Here is a 24295-nt window from a genome sequence, read left to right as displayed (position 1 = left end):
GCCTCATTGGAAATATATTTACTGAAAAAAAGTTGACGCATCCAATACTTACTTCCCCCACTGTATAACCTATAGTAGCCATTCAAGAAGAGTTAACATAGTGAATGGGTTTTGAGTTCTGGGGTATTTTATGAGCTCATAGAACTACAATGTAATGTGGAATTTGCACTCATAAAAATAAACTCTCAGCTAAGGAAATGTTTTCCCTATAAAAATTTTTAACTTTGATGCATTTTATGACATTTATTTAGAAGGGAATAAAATTTTTGACTGACTCATAGACACATGGTAAATTATTGGCAAAATCATGTGTCATGACACACACACACTTTTCTGAATTTATGCATGTGAACATACACATTGTGAGGGGAACTGTCCAGTGCGTCTGGAGGAATTATAAACATAACCATAGAAAGCTGGAATCGTTACTGTATCATTAGTACGCAGGACATTTCACGCTTCTGAAACTCTGACATAATGAATCAAAAGTACTTCTTTCAAAATACACATTTCTTAATATATTGGTTTATTATGTCTGTATTAACCATATGCATTCATTGCTAAATATGCATTTACTGTATGTGCATCCATAAAACACTTTTTATTAACTGACTAACAGATTGATTTGGTCATGAGACAAATCACACAATATGTACAGCGTACACCTCATGTGCTGTAATTACCGAGGTGGACATATCAGTAGCCTGGACATCCAGGACAAGCAGAGTTCGACTAATCGTTCTTGTCAGCAGACATGTAGGTTGAACAAGCGGAGAAAAAAGAACCCAACTCCTTATTGACTTGCAAAAGTTGTCATTATGCAGTCCCTCCAGGATTTTGCGGTCGTAGAAATCAGCGCAAAATAAAGCAAACTCTGCAATATTCAGAGAAGCTTGCAAGTTTTCAAAATTACCGCAGATTTTCCGCAGATTTGGGCCGAGACGCATCATGTGACGTCATCACAACGCAGATTTAGTCAAAGCCCTCTTCGATTCACGTGTGTGAAACATGAGTACAGCTAAAAGGTCACATTTAAGAACAATCACTGCGAAAGACCGTGCAATACAAATTCGTGCAAGTGCATTTTCGCCAACTCAAGTAATTTTCCGCAAAAAAAAAGCGCACAAAAATCTGTGCAAGTTGCATCATTTTGGCGAAATGCTCTGCGAAATCCTGTATGGACTGACTGTGTATTTTGTAAGCTTAATGCGCTTCACATTGGTGCGCTAACTATAACACCGATCCTAATCTCACACGCCTGGTGAACTACACACATCAGCTGATGAGATCTATTTAACTGTGGAACGAATTTTACTCTGCAGATTAATTAGCATGCACTCATCTTTTTAGAATGAGGAACACGGAGATGTGAAAACAACAACAACAAATTCCAGCACAAAGTCTCACTATCACAGTTACTACTCATGCAAATGCCACCTCGCGGTTAAACATATCCCGAGAAAATAAAGGCACAAGCCAGACTCCAAGTCTCATAGCCCAAACGTTGGCCAACAACGTGCTCGCTTTTTGTTCATTTTCACTTATTCTGTATTAATGCACTTAACTAGCTAACTAACTCACCCTGTGTTGTGACATTGTTAGCTACAACATTTTACATCGTCAGTAAGGTTTCTGGGCAACGAAAACCAGGCAGCACTTTGAACCAGGGTTGGGCGATATGACCAAAATATCACATGACGATACTAGAAAATGGACGCACGATGGCTTCGTGGTTAGCACGTTTACCTCACAACTCCAGGGTTGGGGGATCGATTCCTGCTGCTGCCCTGCGTGTGCGGAGTTCACGTGTTCTCCCTGTGCTGTGGGGGTTTCCTCCGGGTTCTCCGGTTTCCTCCCCCAGTCCAAAGAAATGCATGGTAGATTGGCATGTCCAAAGTGTATGAATGGGTGTGTGATGGATTGGCACCCTGTCCGGGGTGTACCCCGCCGTGTGCCTCATGCTCCCTGGGATAGGCTCCATGGATGGATGGATACTAGAAGACATTTCTTTGATGCATAATATGTATCATGATATACAGTTGTGCTGCGTTTGGGGGGGAAAAAAAAAGTTAGGAACTGAGTTTTATGACAGTTTAATATTTACAGAAATAAATGAACACTGAAAAGGAGGAAAAAATTAAAAACGCTTCACAGTTTACAATTTTAAATATTTTAAATGTACAAAGCTTTAACAATTAGAGTTTGCTTTTCCAACTATTAGAGTTTGTAATTGTTAGTTAAAAAAAAAAGAAATTAGCAAAAGATATCATAATACACACGATATCTCCAAAAAGTATATTGTGACGTAATTCATCGCAAGATATTATAACGTCGTATTGCCCAGCCCTACTTACTCCGAAGTTTTCACTTTGCACTAACTAACTAAATAAATGTCCACCCCGAGTTAACTTCCACGTAAATGTATTAATTTTCTGATTCTTTTAACAGGGTGATGTTTTGTACCTGGCGTGCCTCAAAACTTTAAATTTACCCTATGTTTAGATCTCATTGCTCTTTTTTGCGCAGGTAAAGTCGTCAAAGGTGCCTATCCAGGGTCTTCTGATAGGGATGGCGTGACCTCTGCGATCGCCATGGAAACCTCCATTTCAAGACTCGCCAAGAAGCGCACCAGGGAGTGCCTTCACTAAGCCGACGACCTAAACCAGCCAGGACAAGCTCCACCACCTGTCCTTATCCTCTCAGATCATCTTTCCTCTTATTTACCTCTTATCCCTTCTTTTCCCTGCCCTTATCTTTGCCTTACCTTGATGTATATAAAAAAAAAATGTTTTTTTTAAAGGACTCGTCAGACTACAGTTTGCCATGTGAGACGGATATTGCGCGTGTCCTGGCTGCTATAGAACGTTAGCATTTGTGAAAAGAAATTTTCTAAACACGCAAATGACGCACAGAACTTCGAAATCGGTCACTACAGGAGAACTTAGACTTTATACTGAGTGCGTGGGGGAAGTGGATATTTATGTTGCAGCTACACATACTGCCAGTAAATCCCGTTGAGAAACTCAGGGATTTGAGGCAAAGAAACACTAAAAGCCACATTTCATACTGTAGGTGAGACAGATCGTCAGGATCGTCATGCACTGAACTAACCGGTGCCTACGTTAAAGGCTCAAGCAGCCGTCACCGAAGACGTGCCACGTCTATTCACAATAAGCTCCGAGTTAACTAACAAAGAGCACAGTGCGAGGAAACACTTGATTGGGTTTACTGTCGAAATATTATCGTCTGAAACTCGCTGCCGGAGCCGTCGCTGATTGCCGCTTTAATCGAGTTTTAATCAAACAAGCATGTGCAATGCAACCGTGCCAGCTTTCACTGACACCGGAACTGTGTGTTTTTATAACAATGAAAGACCGTCAGTGCAATATTATGACTTGTATTCTTACTCGTATTATCCTGTAATACTACTGAAATTGTTCTTGGACAGTATTTGCATGGGGGAGGTAGAGAGGGAGAAAAAAAAGAGGAAAATATCACCTTTGTGTCGTGCTGTAAGGTGAAGTTCACCAATACTTGCCAAAGTTTGAACTCCTGGTTCCCCTTTCATATCACCTTGTCCGCGTGATTAACCAAGACGTTCATCAGATCTCTATTTTATTTTATTTCAGCGCCATCTGAATCTGAAAGCGATATTTCGGACATGCCTCGATTAAGGAGAACGATTTTAATATCGCTGGATCACATATTAGATTTTTTTTTTTCTTTTCTTTAAAAGCTCATCAGCAAGTGAGCGTGTGAATTAGGACCAAATCATGTTTCTGCCATTCACAGCAAGGACACAATAAAGGTTGGTAACATCTGTGAAATTGGGAGTCGTATAGAATAGAGCTAAAAATAAATAAAAAGTCACACCTTACTTACGTGCTTAAAATGCAGTAACAAACTTTGGCAAGGATACGGTGGGTCCATAATTATGCTACTGATGCCACAAATAGAAGTCACAGTTTGAGGTGTTCCTTAGCTGCTTGAGTATGTTTGCTGGGGTTCTTTTTTTTTTCTTCCTTCCCTTCAGTGCTGTATATAATTCGCTCTATGCTACAGAGTCATTGTGTGGTTCACTATTTTATTTTATTTTTGCTCTATATGCAATGGTTCAGTATCTGGGTAGCTGTGCAATACTTTTAATCGCAGTGTTATTCCTTCACTTGGAGCCAAATTTGCTATTTCTAGGCTCCTGAGTTGCCAGTAAAGCTCTAGTGTTATGCTCTACAGTTATGCTAGTTTACATAAAGCCACAGGTTTTAACACCTGCTGTTATAAACCTCAAGAAGATTGTTGCTTTGCTTGCCTTTAAGCCAGAGAGCTTTTATAGTTCGCTCTCAGCTGTGGGGGGAAAAAAAAAACTCAAACACTTTAGCTACTGCTTGTTGTTAGTTGTAGATACTGAAATATTTGAAGCAACAAGCCTGGCTGTGTTTACGTTCAACATTTTTCTCGGTAACGATCAAGAAGAAATCATTTTTCTAAAAAAAAAAGGTCATATAACTTCAGCCAGAAGTAAGGATTAGCCTACAAGATGTCTTTTTTTTTTTTTAGCTTAAATTGCTATGAAGATGTCTTGAAGAATACCAAAGTGAAGCCATTTTCTAAAGTGAATTTGTGTGGAACTCAGCGAGCGTAAAGGAAAGTCTGCTTCTGAAGCGTTAAGATGGGCAGACGCTGTAACCAGCCATGAGAAATTAAACTGTATTATTATTATTATTACGTGTATATAATGACTGAAGGCTGTTTTGTTGCCACGGAAACTTGTGTTTATGTACTGCAATAAAAAAAAGGTCATGGATGCATTTGAGGCTCTGCTCTTTTCATTATATTGTTAAAACGCACGTTTGTGGTAAGTGCTTCATCCCAATCAGGATCGCAGTGGAGCTGGAGGCTAATCCTGGGAACACTGGACACATGGTGGGAGAATTCACCCCTGCATGGAACATAGTTCCAGTGCAGGTGACCATGCACACACATTCGTATTCTCATTTGAGGAATTCCTGGAACAAGGGAACCACACTCCTTAATAAATCTTAGAGCTGTGATTGGAAAGTCACTGCATTTCAGTGGGACACGGCTGCAACACGGTGATGAAATTTAAACACAGCACAATACTGAATGGCATTTACTCCTTAATCCTTTTTAAAGTGTTTAATCCTTTAAAAGCAGATCCCTTTTTGGTTTTTATTCGATTAAGAGATTAAGCATCGAAGGTGTTGCTTTTCAGTGTGGAACATCTGCATGTCACTATTTAAAAGAAGTAGAGTTTGTGTGTTGTATTTCAGTCTGGCACTTAAGATTGTCCAGGAGCAGAGGACATTATCGAACAGAAACAAAACCATCAACAACATATTGCTTTTTTTTATTTGCAAGCAAAGAAAAAAAAAAAAAACCACCAGAAACAGCACAGCTTTACAAACAAAGCTTCCGGGCTAAATTCAAGTGTTTAAATTCAATTTTCAAAATAGCACACTTCACAAAAAGTATCGCGGCTTTAAACTCCTTTTTGTTTTAGTCATACGTTGTCCCTACAGACTACAGCGTTCCACTACGTCTTTGGAGGGAATAAGCATCAAACGTTCATCGAACACCAACTGAAAACACTGAATATCTCAGTACATGTCAAATGTCATAGAAAAACCTTCCAAAAAAAAAAAACACAACCTTTGACCTTTACTGAAAACCACATGGCTTTTATATTAAAAGACCTCGCCCTCTACAGCCGCCAACGTGTCCATCCGGACACACCGTCTCACTGCAAATACGGTAAACCAACATTCGTAATACAACGGCAAGAATGAGTAATAAAACGCACGCTAACACACATAAAAAAAAAAAAAAAAAAAAACATTGCGCGATTGCATTGTGCGTGTTCGACTGGAGCCTACAGTACGAGATTTGTCAACTGCATAGGAACTGAAACAAGCTTTCCGTCTGAACCTGTCACAGTGAATATATGATCAAAGTGCTTACACGATCGCAGTGAAAGGCAACAGCATGCATGTGCTCTCAAACACACACAATCATTCCAGCCATCCTTATTAAAATTCATATCGCATCAGCGACCAGGGAAAAAAAGCCAATTCAAATCTTTCATTTATTTTTCAAACTACACCTCAGGCTTGGGCTAGGCAGAAAATCCCTCAGCCTGTTTAGTCTCGATCCTACGACTTAATGTACGTAAATCCTCAAAGCCCTTTTTATATCCTTCAAGCAGATACTTAGCCATGTGATTAATCACAAGTTGAATAAATAAAAACACTGGAAACTCTAAAGAGACACACACACACACCTCAGTCATAAATCAACATGATGCTACTTTAAAACATGCGAAATCCACATCAGTCCTCTTAAACACCAAACCTATTTTAGCATCTGCTTTACAGCTTTGGGGAGGGGGAACCGAACCAAAAAAAAAACAAAACGAACCAATTGCAATCACTAGGTGTGAAGTACAGTTCAGTAGTCCTGATTATACAGTGGTGAACACACACATATCATTAGTGTGAGAGTGAGAGACAGCGGCCAGCAGAACCACTGCAAACGTAATGTGTAGTACAATATCAGCTAGATGCAGCAGGAGTACAGCAGAGAAGTCGACTCTCAGATGGGTTTATACAGCAGAGAGGTGACGTACTTCTTCTTGTACCTGTGAGTCGCACTGAGGACCATCACACCATCCTAGAGAAAGAGGGACAGATGCAGAAAGGCAGAAAGAGACCACGTGAGCAGACATTTTATTTTTATTTGATACTAAATCCATGCTTTTATACATGTAGGGCTGTATTCAGAATCAGGCACCTCAGTTCAAAAGTTGTCAACATTTATGCAGGAAAGTTCCTTGTATTCAGAGTCGGGTTAAGCGTATACTTAAGTTCATGTTTCTGGGCTGTCCGTTCAAGTTATGCAAAACATCTACATGTACAGTGGTGCTTGAACCCTTTAGAATTTTATATACATCTCCATAAATATGACCTAAAACATCGTCAGATTTTCACACACAAGTCCTCAAAGGAGACAAAGAGAACTCAATTAAACAAACGATCCAATGTTATATATCTGTAAGCGGCAAAAGTATGTGAACCTTTGCTTTCAGTATCTGGTGTGACCCTCTTGTGCAGAAATAACTGCAACTAAACGTTTCCTACATTTCAGCTTGGAGGAATTTTAGCCCATTCCTTAGTACAGAACAGCTTCAACTCTGGGATGTTGGTGGGTTTCCTCACATGAACTGCTTGCTTCAGGTTCTTCCACAACATTTCTATTGGATTAAAGACAGGACTTTGAGTTGGCCATTCCAAAACATTAACTTTATTCTTCTTTAACCATTCTTTGGTAGAACGACTTGTGTGCTTAGAGTCGTTGTCTTGCTGCATGACCCACTTTCTCTTGAGATTCAGTTCACGGACAGATGTCCTGATATTTTCCTTTAGGATTCGCTGGTGTATTTCAGAAATGATTGTTCCATCAATTGTTCCAGCAAGTTGTCCTGGCCCAGATGCAGGAAAACAGGCCCAAAACATGATACTACCACCACCATGTTTCACAGATGGGATAAGGTTCTTATGCTGGAATGCAGTGTTTTCCTTTCTCCAAACATAACGCTTCTCATTTAAACCAAAAAGTTCTATTTTGGTCTCATCCATCCACAAAACATTTTTCCATTAGTGTTATATCTTTAGAAAACTGCAGAAGGGCAGCAATATTCTTTTTGAAGAGCAGCGGTTTTCTCCTTCCAACCCTGCCATGCACACCACTGTTGTTCAGTGTTCTCCTGATGGTGGACTCATGAACATCAACATTAGCCAATGTGAGAGAGGCCTTTAGTTGCTTAGAAGTTACACTGGCTTGCTTTGTGACCTCGCGGACTATTACATGTCTTGCCCTTGGAGTGATCTTTGTTGGTTGACCACTCCTGCGGAGGGTAACAAAGGTCTTGAATTTCCTCCATTTGTACACAAATTGTCTGACTGTGGATTGGTGGAGTCAAAACTCTTTATAGATGGTTTTGACCAACACCTGACTCTAATTTCATCTTCAAATGAACTACTAATCCTAGAGGTTCACGTGCTTTTGCCGCTCACAGATATGTAACATTGGATCATTTACCCTCAATAAAGAAATATAGTGAAGAGGTAATAAATAATATTACCTCCACAGTGCACAAAACACAATTCTAAATATGTTCTACACAGTCTCTGATCAATAATTTGGGAAGTGCTTGTAATATATACCTTAATCGAGAGTGCATAAAGATGGTTGAGCATGACGTGGTTGGGTTCAGGCAGCAGAGCAGGATCACACTATCTCACACACACATACACACACACACACACACACACACACACACACACACACACACACACACACACACACACACACACACAAACACAGAGTAAAGGAAGACCAGTTTCAATATCACGTACAACGCAAGAAATGATTTACACAAGCTTTGTTGTTAACTCACTGAAATGTTTGTGTCTTTATTCAGGATGACTTGGAGGAGGTGAGGAGGAAGGATGGGTGGAGCCTTGAAGCGCTCCTCTGGACGGAACATGTACACTTCCTGTCCGTAAGGACCAGGAGGAGAGCTGGACAGATCTAAGGAAAGAAACGACTACCTGTTAGATAGAGCTTGCTTATGAATGTTGCATAAGAGTGCAACTGCTACACTGATATACTAACATGATGAGACAGTTGCGCTCACTGTCTCCTAGCCGTTTCATAGTGGAAGAGGAACTAGAGCTAAGCGTATCGTTATCAACTCCTGCTTGGGCTGTTTTTAAACATGCGGTGAGAAAACATCCCATAGGGATTTGCCTAAAATAATTCTGCCTTTTAATGTTCTGCGGTTCATGATGCTTTGATATACAGTGAATATTTACGCACAGTTATGCGAATCTCAAACGAAAATCAATTCAGCATGCAAGTAACCCTGGCGTGAACAGCTCTCACCGGAGGTGTCGGAGCACTCGAGCGAGTCCACCTGCAGCGCATCAAACACCTCAAAGTCAGATTTCTTCACCTCAATCAGGTTGTTGATGGTTCCCATCTGACTGGTCACAACCGGCTGTGGAACAAAACAGTATAGAGCAGTTGGGTACCAGATGGATTACTGTTTGTTCCCCAATGAAAACTTTTAACTGTTATGAATTTTGCATCCATTTTGAAAGATGTCTAATTATGTAAGGAAGTGTTATATGTGAAAAGTAGAAATAACGAGCAGTTTCTGAATTATGAGTTTTAAGTTCAGGCCCAAGCTTGAGTTACCTTAGAAGGGTCATGAACCCACTGCCCATCAACAAAAAACTTGTACTGATGCTCCCCCTCAGGCAAGTCCAGGATGGCAACAAAGTCATTATGGCTTTTGTGTGGTGAAAGAAAATATGTATTAATATTAATATACAATGGTCACTGCTTTAACAATGTCATTATGGAAGGACTAAAACACAACAGGGTGTGCTGTTATAGAAAGTAATCAATGACAGGGTGGTGTGATGCCTGACATGAAGCGTGACTGCGCTGCATTTTCCTAGAACAGCAGGTCCTCACAGTCTTTTTTTCCGATTACACCACAGTAATTTGCCAACAATTTTCATTGATTAAGAACGATACGTCAGTGTGAATTGGCCGTTACTATAGAAACATCTTATCAGAACTAGCACATAAATTATAAACCTGCGATTTGTCTTGCAGCCAGAACTACTGTCAGAGCTTCCGTTATAGAAAATTAATCAACACCTCCTGAATTCAAATGGTCATATGATACATAAAATATAATACCAACATGTCATGCATAATCTAAAACTTACATTTAAAATGAACTTGCATACACACATTTGGAATATTAAAATATCATAATTCACTATTCATAGGGCTGGATGTTCCGCCTCAGAAATATGCCCTCGAACAAATTTTAGATTTGTCGGTTGCATATTTCTTGGCACCTTAAAAGGGCGTTACCTTTTATTAAGTGGGATCTTGGTGTTCCAGTTGTTGAAGGAGCCAGAGATGTAGACGTCTTTCCCTCCTCCTGCCCAGCGGATCACGGTTGGACGCTCTTGTGGGCCCGTCTTCACCAGGTCGTTTAAATCTGGAGGCAAATCCTTCTCCACTGGAGCCTGGGGGAAACAGATAGCACTCGTTCCAGCTCTATGACTGACTTGACTGAAGACAACCGCTCAACGATGCGAGTCTTACATGATCCATGGAGGGATTTCAAACCTGCTTTATCGTTCGATTAAAGGCTTGCGTGGTACCTGGACAAGAAAGGTAGCCAAATTCAGCATGGGTACTCAGTTTAGGGGTTGTGCGATATGTATTAGAGTTGCAAAAATCCACAGTGAGCATTTTCACCGCTTTAGTCCATTAAGATTGGACACCTCTGGCCTATGATAATACCTTAATTGTTTGTTTTAACAATGTGTGAGTCACTCACTTCACCAAACAATTTCAAAAACCCACTTGAGTGACCAAGCACACACTGCATGATGACGGACTACTGCGTGTGTCCATCGAGACTGCATGCCTTCACTGTGTGATGTAACCTATTAGAATGCAGAGTGTGACTTAAGCTAGCATATCTGCCTACAAATTCATGATTAAAGATAAAAGTGAGGAGATATAAAATACAGACGCCACCAGCCTCGCAATCTACGTGGTTAAATTTAATTGCTAGACGTGGGTCATCCTCATTCGCGTGGAGGTGCTTTGGCTTTGAAAAGACAGGATGCTGCTTAAAGACTATGTCGGAAATCGGATGCCGTTAAAGACGATTAACTTGTTTCACCACCTGCAAACTAACCACCGCGCAGAATATGAAGAATATGAAAGGCTTGGGGAGTTAGCAGTCCATGACATGTCGAAACCAGCAAACTTTAATCGTTCTGCAAAAAAAGTGCCTTACAACAAGAAAAGCAACAGATGGCAAGACGTAAACGCTGGTGGTTTCGGTATTGTTTTTACTTGAACGCTTCAGTTTTAAATAAATAAATAACGCCTATTTTCTTTAAATATGTTGTTTCAATTAATATCCTATTGACAAGAGCGAGCTAGTACAATATAAGACTTTTTACAAACACATTTTCGAAGAATGAAAAATATAGCCATCGACAAAATCCCAGAAAATATCGAGATATAAATTTTTTTGTCAATATCGTACACACTCCTAACTCGGTTACAGCACGGTTTGTGTGTTGGTGGAAATACTGACAAGATAAAGGATTACGGTTCATTTGTTGCGCCAAACTGCACCGCACATAAAGCACTAATTTGGATCACACGTTCATGGAGAATCTCCACCCAGTTATAGTTAACACATGGCTTTAATATTCAAATCCTGCAGAAGGTCTTGATTAACTGGATCATGTGTGTGGCCTGAAAATGAAATTCCACAGTACTCGTTTGCATTTCTATACCTTTACTTCAGGGCTGTGCGTGTTAAAGATGTTCGGATCGTCCATGCTGTCCACCATCTTGCTGGGTTCATGGTCTTTATGGGCACCACCTTCTGCCCGATGGGCTTTTGGCCCATGGCGATCTGCGGCTACACGGTCGCTGGTATTGCCCATAGCTCAACACAGACAGACGCCTCCTCCTGCACAGAAGGATTAAAAAAATAAATAAATAAATTAAAAAATCACAAAGCATTCAGGTCTTGCATGACCAGATGAGAGGCAAAGCAATTTTGCTGTATACATAACAGGGGAGAAAATACGCATTAAGCCAAATGGGACTTATATTCAGGGAAACAACTTTGAGAAAGGTTTAGTGAAAAATCGGTCTAAAAGGTACAACCATCCGAGCTGCAAAATCTAGCTTAGTCTGAGTAGCCATCTGCAGAAGCCAGAGCTGCTCGAGCTGGTACGCCATCTTTACCAGATGTTAAGTGTTGGCAGAAAGGAAAATGACTGCTACCAACTCCAAATTGTAGACACATGCATTTAAAGAAAATCTCAAAACATGTACTGATCAATTTGATCAGGAATAAGGAAACTGGAAAATAAATGACCAGTTTGACCGGCATGGCCTGCGTTTTGGCAGCTGGTGTCCTGCCAGTAATCAATCCCGACGAAAGAAAAAACAGTCTTCAAGTCTCTTTAAATGTAAACATTTCTAATAAATTAATTTTCCAATTATTTCCAGTCAAATTCCAATCTTTGCCATTTGTTAAAGGATCTCGTGCATTTTCTCCCATCAGCCTGATAACGGTGATGATACTGGGTATCGGATCAGCGCCATCTCTAGTATTTAGGTAACTGTGAAATGCATTTCACTCAGCGGTGTCCTTCCATAAAGCCTGGTTAACCACAAACACCACGTTCATCAAATGTCCCATGCAAGTCCCCATAAACCAGCTTGAGAGCGGGATTTGATTCCGTACAGCATGTTGACACGTTTTGCTGACGAAAGTCTGAGTGATGTCGTTTGGAAATGCTTGAACGGTTTACACTACACCCCTGCTGAACCTAAACAAACTTGGCAGTAGCTTAGTGAACTAGCTAAATGTGGAAAAAAGTGAAAAAAGCGAGCGTGGAGAGACAGTGCAGGATTTCGCTCTGCTGCCTTCAACCACGCCTGCTGATTTTAAACAGGATCTTAATACACCATCAGGGTGTATAATGATGGAATCGCATTCTCCATCAGTCTGAGGCGGCAAGACGTTCCGGCATTTCGTTTCCGCACGTCGAGCCAAGCCTGTCACACGAATTCCACCCTCTTCCCCCCTCCAACACGCTTTCTCCAGGAAAAGAGAGTAGTGTGCAGGAAGACACACAGGTAAAAGCACATTTTTGTTGCTCACAAGCAGCTACTGTAGAGCAAGACCTGGCCTCGGGGGCGGGACATATACAGGATGGCCCAAAAGTCTCCATACACACGGTACACAAAGTAACAATTTTTTTTAGCAAAATGACTTCCAGAATGTTTCATACTTAGTTTATATTATATATTTTCTTTTGGCTTTTTAACTGATAGTCTTTAAGAATTGCCTTTGGCAAAAGAAGAACATAGTGAAATTACATTAGATTACATTACAGCATTTGGCAGACGCCCTTATCCAGAGCGACTTACAATGATCTCATTTAAACAACTGAGCAGTAGAGGGTTAAGGGCCTTGCTCAAGGTCCGAACAGTGACAGCTCAGCAGTGCTGGGATTTGAACTCTGATTTAAAATAAATAAATAAATAAAATAAAATTCCCCAAACGGGACAAACTATCAAATTAAAATGAGAATATCTGCAAAAGAATTTTGTCGTATTTTTTTGTGCATTGGTGTCCATAACACTAAAGGACAGCCACAAAAATCTCTAAAAACACCAATTTTTGATTTCCAAGGCAATTCAACCAACACACGCTGAAAATCTGTTGTGATGGAAAAGCAAAGCTGCTTTTACATCCGCATTTGGCTGACACTTTTAGCCAAAGCGACTTACTAGTGCTTACAGGATGCAGAAGCTTAAAGGGCTTTCCTCAAGGCCCAGCAGTGGCAGCCTGGAGATGCTGGGATTTGAACTCACAATCTTCTGGTTAGTAGCAAAACACACAGCCATAAGAAAATAAATTTACTACGTAAAGCCTCGTAAAAGGCCATGTTCGAAAATATAATACCAGAGCAACCAGTGTTTGTCATGAACAGGTTATTATAGTTTGGAGGAGATGTCGGACTGTAACAGATGATCTGTCAAAGTTCAACACATTTACTGAAACATTTATGACCTTCGGTGCGTGGACGGGATGGGTGCGTGGACGGGATGGGTGCGGGGATGGGATGGGTGCGGGGATGCCCATTCCACCGTGTATCACGTGTGTGATTGTAAGTCTGAAATGTTCACGCTGTATATCACATACAGGGAGTATGAGTATTGTTGATGAGCAGAGAGAGGAAGAAAAAAACAGGCTAATATACAGCGCACTTTGCTAACTCACTTGCTAAAGCTAGCTGATATCAACAAGCCTAACAGTGAGACTCTAACCAAGCTCCACTTCTAACACAAATACACCAAATATTCCATGCAACAGAAGCACATCTCGTCTAAACAGCCAGGAGCTTAAACCCAAACAACATCCGACTAGCAAAGAATTTCAGTAAACACGTTAGCTAACAGATTATCCGGGTCCAGCTTGTTCAGAACACATTTTCTGGACTGTGTCAAAACAGCAAAGATAATACCCCCAACTTATTTGCTGTGAACGCAATAAAACACAAACGGCAGTCTCACCTGTTAACAACCAAAACGGAGTTTATTTCTTTACTTTGTGCTCCAACTTCTACGACATTCTTGACGTTACAGTCGATAGCTACGGCGCGCCGGATGTCCAAAATAGGATTCGAACCGAAACGCGTTTTTAATCCTGCACTCACTATGAAGGGTTCATGCCAATCCATCATAACGACTTCCATCATTTCAAGATTTCTTTCTTTCTTCTTCCTTTTTTTTAAATGTACATTTATTTGAATCATTTCAGCTGTATCGTGGAAACAGAAATCGTGAAATCATGTGATGTACATTAGGGAATTTTTATTTTATTTTTTTATTTGGGGGGGGGGGGGGGGTGTTTTAAGGCAGTTTTACAACCTTAGAGGTCCATATTTCCTAGACAACAGGACATGCATACTTTCCCAAAAATATTTTCTACATTCACACACCTTTCCATGCCTGTAAAAGTTTATTTATCAGTGTTTAAGTCTAGGCTTAAAACGTACTGGTTTACTCAAGCTTACCATGAGTAGACTTTCTTTTACACACAGTCTTACCTAACAATCTCTCCCTCTCTTTACCTCCCTCTCTCCTTCTGTCGAGCCACACATGATTTTATGGAGATGCCAGTGATCCTGACTCTTTCTGCTCTCCGGACCTGCCTGATCCGTCCTGATGCCCTACCTCTGGATGGAGCTCTCATCAACTGGAGGCTACAGCTTGGATATTGCTTAGGATGGTACCACTTGGACTGCAATTACCACATGCAGTTTTGCACTCAGGACTCTTTTGGTGAACAGTGGACTAGTTCAACAAACAGACTTAAGGTTAAAACCATAATGAACTATCTTTTACTTTCACACTATCCGTTGTTACCCAGATGAGGACGGGTTCCCTTCTGAGTCTGGTTCCTCTCAAGGTTTCTTCCTCATATCATCTTAGGGAGTTTTTCCTTGCCACCGTCGCCACCGGCTTGCTCAATAGGGATAAATTCACACATTTAAAATCTGTATCCTGTGTTTATATGTTTCTGTAAAGCTGCTTTGAGACAATGTCCATTGTTAAAAGCGCTATACAAATACAATTGAATTGAATATGTTGTGTTAAAATGAAATACGTTGTTAATATGAATATGTTGTGTTAATATTAATGTTCTTTGTAGTAGTTGTGTTGCTTATAGACTAGGATTTTATAAATATACAAACTACAAAGCCACCAGAATAATAACTTTGTGTTTGAGAAAATGTATAAAATACATGTTAAAAAAAAAAAAAAAAAAAAAAGTTAAAGAAAGTGACATTTTTATTTTTCATTAAAAGAAAAACAACAATACTATTAGAAAACAATAATAACCCATTGAAAATGAATAAATATTGTGATCACACTCATAAAATCCAATCCACTGCAATTATTAAAATAATACAGAATTTTAAGATTTACCGCTTGAAGGTTTTGCAGTGTTACAACCTACAAACACATTTAATGTCATTAATCTACCCCCAAAAATAGCAGTGTGAAGTGGAGTGCAAACCAATATAGTGTGCAAAACTATTTACAAAAATGTTTTTAAACATTGTCGTAAATAATAAATACTATTGATTTGCCCCACCACTTTAATATTATGGGCTATTTTGTGAAGATTCATGACATATAATCCCAGTCAAATCCACTTCACTTCCATGTTGTAATGCTACAGAATGCAGAAAAGTTCAAGGAGGTGAATACTTATACAAGGCACTGTACAACGTTTGTAGTAGTTCTGTTACTCTATTTAATTGTCTTTTGCTTAATTTTTTTTTAAACAGCAACCAAGACATCAGATTATAAATCAAAAGTGTTTAAGGAAAATATGCAAGTGTAAAATACACGTTAAATAAAACTAAACAAAACACATGGTTTTCTTTTTAAAAAGCAAATAATTTACCATTAGTAGGCAATAATAAACCATAGAGAATAAACAGTATTGTGATAATGCTCTCTAAACCCTGCAATTCTATGACAGCAAGTGTTAATGGATTTTACATCGAAAAATGAATTTCATTACTAACACAATCCCATTCATAACACTTTAATAAGTTCTATAGTAAGTGTTGCTCTCAGTTGGATTACACTCTTGACATGTGGATAGAGCTGCTCTGAACAGTTCCTCTTCCTTTAGGTCACTATGGGGTCTCCATATGCACATGCTTTCTCAATGGCAAGATTGTACCAGTGCCCTTTACCCTTTTTATACGCGCTAGTGACTATCCGGGCCCAGCCTGCTTCACCCTGTGGACAAAAGTACAAATCACTTCTGCTACTGCTATCACAACTAATATATTCAGCTCATCTTAAAAAAACATTAAGATTTTTCATTGCACTGTCTTGTGATAGATAAACTAGGGTGAGTTACAAGCATGCAATTTGCTTTTCTGAGTGTTAAGCTTTTGATGCTTTGCTGGACTAGGTTAGAGCGGATCCAGAGCAAGGGATCAGTGGGTATGTAAAAATAAGGGTTTTTATTTATTTATATATATTTTTAATATTCATGGCCCAGATCATATACTATGTCTTACGTTTCTGACTGTACAGAAAAGATGAATGTGCAGCTCACCCAAAACTCGCCCCAGGAGTTCCTGACTATCCAGTACTCTGTTCCATCATCAGTGACTCCCCAGCCAGCTACAGATATGATGTGGTTCATGAGTGAGATAACGTGAAACTCTGCAAACACGCCTCCCTCATATGCCTCAGGACCTTTAGTTGCCATGATTCCACAGCTGCCATGCAGAGAGGGATGGAGGCGAGGGAACAGGTTCATATTCAGATCGCACAAACTCACTGACGAGAGTGTTCACTGACACTGTATCTGAAGTAGGAAACTTGCCTTATTGGGCCATTTTTGTAGATCTCAGCTTTCATTTGGTCTCGTCCTGAAACCTCACCATAGTCTCCTACTTTAAGTGTAGTTCTTCACAACAGAACAGAACCCGAAGTATGAGCAGGTGCCACACTGGTTAAACAGATCACACTCTACATAGACAAAGGAGAAAAGGAGAAGGAGAAAAGGAGAAGGAGAAAATGATGCCAACCTCACACTGTGACAACATGATTCTTGTTCAGCTCGTTATTGCAAGACATGAGCTACTATAAATCCCTAATGAAATTAGGCTGATGTCATAACTGCTGTCATTACTGACTTATTACAGATGTGTACACATTACATTTAAATGGAATAAATTCATGAATTTGATACTTTTTCACTAAAAACTTTATGTTTATATAAAACACATGTGAGTATTACAATTATACAGGTGTATATACAGTACATGGACTTTGTACTTACTTTGATTTCTGGCCTGATAATTGTTGCAGGTTTCATCTGGAATGCCCTTGTCATGTGCGTAAGCGTACACCCCCAGGTGATCACCTCCAAAACAAGACCCTGCCCCTCCACAGTCAATTACGTTCTGGACGGACAGGTAAGCTGATGGCCACGCACCTTTCCATTTGATGTTTATACGATCTAATGAGGAGAAACAAGAAGAGGTTTTTTTTTGTTTTGCAGAATTTTTTCCTCTACCGAATACAAAAAATGCAGCTTTTCATGTTACATGTTTCCCATGGTGGAAACCTTACTGACTGTTATGCGATGACACCCGAGACTCCTTTCATAAATGTTAAAAAAACGTTTTCTTATAGAAAACATTATAATATTAAGGATTAAGGATTATTAAGGATATGTTTTGCTGTGTTAAATAACAACTGTTTGATTTTTTGTCTTAGATTATGTAGCTCATCCTCATATCTTTTGGATTACACCCAAAGCTACTGTCACAGCTGCTGTTACAGAAAATTAATCTACACCTTCTGACCAATCAAATTCCACGGTGCTGCGGTATAAGTTATGTAATACAGAATATGTAATATGACCCCTTTTGTCCTTTTTGCACAGGACAGCAATAACCAATTTTTTTTCCATAATGCTGTCTGGTCAATAGGAGCTGTTAGTATTGCTAGCATGTTAAGTTGCTATATGATGTATTTCATTCCTTCTCCATGCATACTGCATAATGTATGATATAATGGCTTCTGCACACAGCTATTCTTTCCATTTGGGATTTAGCCTGTGCTAATTATCAACATAAGCGCTACATAGGGTAGGAACGAAAAGGTTAGAAGATGCACTTTGTGTCCAGTGGGTGATCATTGCGCAGAGTAGAGGTGTAAGTGCAAGAGTAAGGTTTTTATTTTTTTATGGGTTGGTTAGGTGTTCACAGAAGAGGTGGGTAAATCAATTATATATCATAGTCCAGGTTGTATACCTGCCAGGGCGCTGGTGGAGCCCATGGCCCAGCAGGAGCCACAGTACTGAGGGATATGCTGATTACGTGTCACACTCACATAATTTATCCCATCAATGTTACGCCAATCCCAGGAAGCAGGGAGGTCAATGATGTTCAAGTACTCATGAGGTCTAGCATATGTTCTAAAGAAAACATGGAAAAAGTAATGCGTAAAGATAAGGTAAAGATATGTTGTAGAATGTCCACAAAAGAAGATAGTTTCTGTTGTCAGTACGTTATAACAGCTATAAACAGTTGCTCCTTTAAGCCGGGTGCACACTGTGAGATTTTTAATAGTCCTTTGCAACTGTTTCTTGTCAGACTGTACGAACACGATCCCCACTGTAAGCCATGTCACACTGTAGGATCTCTGTCATTAATGTCGGACTGTACGACAGTCAAGACGCGAAAAACGGACGCACGCAAGAAGACTCGTACGGAGTAGGAGAAGCCACTCTACAGGACTGTGCCTCAAATCTTATGACACTGCCAGAATTTAATCGGAGGAAAAATTTGATCGCAAGGCCGTTAATCGGCTGTCGTGGAACACGTTAAACTAGCGATCAAAGACTACAGATTTTGGCCTAGGATTATAGGAATCTTTTAGGATTCTCAAAATTAGTCTCAGACGAACAAATCGTGGCCAAAATTGTACAGTGTGAATCCGGCTTTATCAGCATTTCTCTTTTCTGTGCTAAATAAAATGTCTCCTCACAGAAAATTTCATCATAGCAGCGATGCCAAATGTTTTTAAACAGTTACGCTGAGAGTCTGCCATACTATATGCAATGTATGTTGTTACTATAGAAATGATAACATGAGAAGGAGCCTGTGATTTGCCTTATAGCTAGCACTAGTGTCTAAGATGCTGTTATAGAAAATGACACAGCAACATCTGACAAATCATTATCACGAATTTACTGGCATAAAGAAGGCTTGATGTTAGAAGTTCGATATTCGCAGAAATGCTAAACTAAGGGACCGTCTCTATAGTTACACACGACATTGCTATACACGTTTCTACCTTCAATAGCATTTGAAGGAAATGACTTACAGTCATATAACCAACTGTAAAGTGTTCATCTAGGTGTCTCCTATAATGCACATCTTTTAGATTTTTTATATTTATTAAAATAAACTATTAAATCATATGTAAATATTGCCATGTATTTCATTACTGAATGGGTTCATACACAAAATATACCATTATTTAAAGCTCAATAGCATTTGAAGGGAAAGACGTACAGTCATGAAACCAACTGTACAGTGTTCATCTAGGTGTCACCTATAACGCACACCTTTCAGATTTTTGTTATTTAACCCTACAATGCACAAACCAAAAAAACCTACACAGACTGACATTTTTGGAAACTGAGCACAATTTTTTGAAAACTGTACATAGGGAACTGTGTACAGTTTAATTTATTTATGTACATGTTTCGACAGATTGCGGATGGGAGCCACAGATGTTCAACATTATTTACAGCATTTCCAGTCAACTTTTTGAGCCCTGAACTGCTTCTCTGACATGGAAAGGCATGCCACATGGAACCACCTGCAGTGGTGACAATCAATCTGAAAAAAGATAATAATAAACTTATCAAATTGCTCAGTAATCAATTCTCTCTATCTCTCCGCAGTTACCTATACAGTTGTCAAAAAGGTCAGTTGAGTCGACAAGGCAGTTATCTGCTGGCCAGCTGACAGACATAAAATGCAGAAAACAAATAAACATACATCTTTGAAATATTAAAACATCTGTGTATTGTCAGTACTTTTAATTATTTCATTAATAGGACATTTTGTGTGTGTGAAGAAAACGATTAATTCCAATATGGGTCATTCTGACCCCCCTTTATGCATTCGTATAGGTTTTTTGGTTCATGCATTGTAGGGTTAAATATAAAAATAAAATAAAGGGATGTGCGTTATAGCTGACACCTACATGAACACTTTACATTTGGTTATATGACTGTAAGTCATTCCCTTCAAATGCTATTGAAGTTAGAAACGTGTTTAACAATGTCGCATGTAACTTCAGAGACGGTCCCTTAATTTAGCATTTCTGAAAGTCCAACGTCAAGCCAACTTTATACAAGTCACGAATTCAACGTCGCTGCGGTATAAAAATCATTATAACACTATAACATTCACAAAGCTGTGCACTTTTCAGAAATTCCAGTTTAGTTGGCAGTATGACGTTCTTACTGTGATCATTTTTACTTATTTAAGGAATAAATTACATGGTAGGCGCTATATAACATGTAAACGTTACAGTTATAGACAAACGTAGGTCTGTTGAACTTGACTGGTTTATAGCAAGAATTGGATATTTCCCCGACAGCGATTACTTTCAGAGTCTGTTCAGAAACATTCAAAACAAATAGCAGCCAGACGAAAATACTGGTGACAGGTGCCATGATGTGTTTTAAACCCTCACAGCTGCCGCCTTTCAGGTTCGCACTACCCTCAATGCAAATACTGGGCATGAACATCCACAATGCATTGCGCGTTCAGGTCGAGCCGAAGCCAGAGCCGAGTGAAGCCGAAATTAGAACGGAGTGAAGCCGAAGTTAAAGCCGAGTGAAGCCGAAGTTAAAGCCGAGTGAAGCCGAAGTTAAAGCCGAATGAAGCCGAAATTATAACCGAGTGAAGCCGGTTATAAGCCGAAATTTAAGCCGAGTAGAACCGACGCTGTTAATTGGAGCTGTTATGGAATTCACGTCTAGTCGGATTTTGTTTTAAATTCACGTTAATTAAATTATTGAAATGTGGTGATATGCTGACCTTAGTAAAGTGATTTAAAAGGCTCCCATAAGTTTCTCGAGTTGCTGTTTATTCTGTTTGTTTACAACGAGGCTGAAGTTTCTTAATCGAATTGTTCGGTTCACTTTAAAACGCTACTGAAGTAGCAACATGTCGCCGGTAGATGGCGATAGAACCAAGGACGTACATCATGTCAGCAGCCTTCGAGCACAAAATCTGAAACTAGAAATAGGCTACTGGATTTTGAATCATGACAAAAAAAAAAAAGTTATTCTTCTTTTAATTGTTATTAACACCAAAATCTAGTTATGGATATGAAGAAAGTGCTCACATCAGCATTTCAGTTATTTTGACTGTGCCAGTGCCTCATGGTACTCCAGCCTTACCAAGAGAAATAAGGATTGTCTCCAGGCTTTGCCAATCAATGTTGTTTGTCAATCACCCGACCCTCTGCCTGGTTATTGACCATGTTTTGCCCTACAATTTGGATTCCTCTGCCTGCCTCTCTTCAATAAAAGCTTTAACTGCACTTGCATCTGTCTCCAACCCCGTTACATGACAGCTCGATTGATTTGGTAGTGCTTGTAAAGCCTTATTTATGTTTCATTCTTAATAAATGCTGAGGTGGAGGAATCAACCCGAGACTTTTATTTATTGAAATTTTACATTGCTGCACACTGACTGGGCCAAACGGCATGAGCACTAATAAATAAGATCTCACGTGTGTTTTTAACCTGAATCTGCTGTGTTCTCTGAGCAGCATAGTGTTACACACATGATCAGTATTCAAGAATTCTATAAACAACACTCAGTTATGACTATTCTCTCTTAATGATGTTGACCCTTTAGTTTCTAATTAAAATTCCAATTTATTAAGGTGGAATTTATGTCACATTGATGTTACTACAGTCAGCTACCTCGACAGGATGTTTCCTATAACTTTTTGTTGTAGACCTAAGACATTTGGGTTTGAGATCAAAAGATGAAAAGAGAGTTTACTTTTTTTAATACTACATATGTAGACGTGTTAAACGACATAGAACATAGCACATTTGGTATCAGACCACACAATTTGTAGGTGAGACAAAATATTGGACCGTGACTGGCAGGTGTTTCTTGTTACCCAAGTGTGTCATGTTATATTGATTGTTGAAACAATAAATAGCTCTGATCATATACTCTTGGTTTTAGCCTTCGGTTTAAGCTGTAAAGAGTGCATTTATTGTTAAAAAAGATAAGCCAACATGAAGATCAGAGAGCTGTCTATGGCAAGCCATTTTGAAGCTGAGGAAAGAGGGAAAATCAGAGGCATTGCACAAACATTGGGCATAGCCAATACAACAATTTTGAATGTCCTGACAAAGAAAGAAACCACTGGTGTAGTCAGCAACAGACACCAGATTGGTCGGCCAAGGAAATCAACAAGTGCTGATGACATTGTGATAGCTGTGAAGAAAAACCCCAAAACAACATTCAGTGACATAACCAACAACCTCCACAGGGCAGGGGTGAAGGTATCATAATTCACAAGCCAGATTGGAATTCACAAAGAAATACAGAAATGAGCCACAAAAGTTCTGGAACCAAGATTTACCTCTACCAAAGTGATGGAAAGGCCAAAGTGTGGCAAAAGAAAGGATCCGCTCATGATCCAAAACATACAAGCTCATGTGTGAAACGTGGTGTCATGGCTTGGACTTGCATGTCTGCTTCTGGAACAGGCTCACTGATCTTTATTCATGATGTAACTCATGATGGTAGTAACAGAAGGAACTCAGAAGTTTACAGGAACATTTTGTCTGCCAATTTACAGAGAAATTCATTCAAATTTAGGAACTTTATCATGCAGCAAGACAAAGATCCAAAAACACACTGCCAACTGAACAATGGATTTTATCAGGGGGAAAAAGTAGAAAGTTTTAGACTGGCCAGGTCAATCAGTTGAACATGCAATTCTCTACTTGATGAGGAGACTAAAGGGAGAAACCAATTCAGTATAGTTACATGATATAAATGCAGTATATATAGTTATAGTAACATGAATATAAGTATTGTTAGTTGTTGTGGCAGGGGATATAGTATATGTACTAGTGGTAGGTGGCAGCATCAGTAGTTGTAGTAGTATTGATAGTAGCTCTATCACCAGTAGTGGTGCGAGTAATGGTATTAGTAGTAATAGAATCAGCAGAAGTAAAATTAAAAATGTCTTATTCTTACCACATGTAAATCATATTCAGCCCCTGGGGCTGATTTCTGTTTTCCCCTCCCTACGAGCTCTCCTTCAGAGGGTGGCAGCCCACAGGTCGAGGTGGTTGCTGGAAATGGAAAAAGTTGTCAGAAAGATTGTATGCAAAAAATGCATGCTCAAATGTCCAAAGTCTTGTTCGTTCTATATTCGGCAACTAACCACTTACCCATGCTCCACAAGGTCCTCAATAATCACTACAGCAGAACAAACACTTTGTAATCATTTGAGATGTTACGACTCATCACTTGTTGTACAGAGGCCTAGGCCTCAACGTATGACATAATACACTCAGCCCAGCAAGAAACTTACTCTGCATGACTTCATAGAGCCAAGGCCTCAAGCAGCTGCATTCATGCTCAGCCCAAGACAAAAGAAAAAGGAAAGGAGACGCCAGCACAGAGCATTAGGAAAAGCAAGGTCACAAGAAGCACAGAAGACACTGGAAATCGGGACAAGACAAGAGAAGAATTTACAGCAGTGAAGAGATCCTTGGACTTCACCTGCACATCATTCAGATGTGGATGTCAAAGAGACAGAGACCACAGAAACAATCTGATTGGGTATGTGATCAAGTAAAAAATAAGAATGGGGTGGAGTTTAGGATATTATTGGGATCAACCTCTTTATGTGATACTAATGAAAGGAGAAAGTTTTTGTTTATTGCAGAACATCATTTAAAACAAAGAATTAGAGAAAACAGGGGGGAAAATACAGGAACTATGTTGACATATGGAATGTACAGCTCAGACAA

The 24295-nt window shown here is 39.5% G+C and overlaps 2 protein-coding genes and 1 pseudogene across 9 annotated transcripts in view; 1 reads left to right on the top strand and 2 right to left on the bottom strand.

Moving 5' to 3' along the window:
* LOC128623843 (myomegalin) overlaps positions 1–4110 on the top strand; it is an 84270-nt gene extending 80160 nt beyond the window's left edge. For all 8 annotated transcript variants that reach the window (XM_053650972.1, XM_053650967.1, XM_053650970.1 and 5 more), the window contains one exon: positions 2527–4110. In XM_053650972.1, coding sequence (XP_053506947.1) covers positions 2527–2648 — 122 coding nt within the window. In that variant the 3' untranslated portion in view covers positions 2649–4110. The remainder of the gene's footprint in view (positions 1–2526) is intronic.
* Positions 4111–5347: 1237 nt separating this feature from the next.
* On the bottom strand, positions 5348–14396 carry prkab2 (protein kinase, AMP-activated, beta 2 non-catalytic subunit). Its single transcript, XM_053650973.1, has 8 exons — positions 14227–14396; positions 11424–11602; positions 9970–10127; positions 9277–9370; positions 8962–9076; positions 8474–8607; positions 8241–8309; positions 5348–6687 (listed from the first exon to the last, which is right to left on the bottom strand). The coding sequence occupies exons 2-8, from the start codon at positions 11574–11576 to the stop codon at positions 6610–6612; spliced, it is 801 nt and encodes a 266-aa protein (XP_053506948.1). The 5' UTR covers positions 11577–11602; positions 14227–14396; the 3' UTR covers positions 5348–6609.
* Positions 14397–14998: 602 nt separating this feature from the next.
* LOC128623817 (cathepsin Z-like) lies at positions 14999–23860 on the bottom strand (annotated as a pseudogene).
* Positions 23861–24295: the final 435 nt, after the last annotated feature.

Source organism: Ictalurus furcatus, chromosome 20 (genome assembly GCF_023375685.1).
Source record: "Ictalurus furcatus strain D&B chromosome 20, Billie_1.0, whole genome shotgun sequence".
Classification (NCBI taxonomy): Eukaryota; Metazoa; Chordata; class Actinopteri; order Siluriformes; family Ictaluridae; genus Ictalurus; species Ictalurus furcatus.
This window is presented reverse-complemented; position numbering and strand designations above follow the sequence as displayed.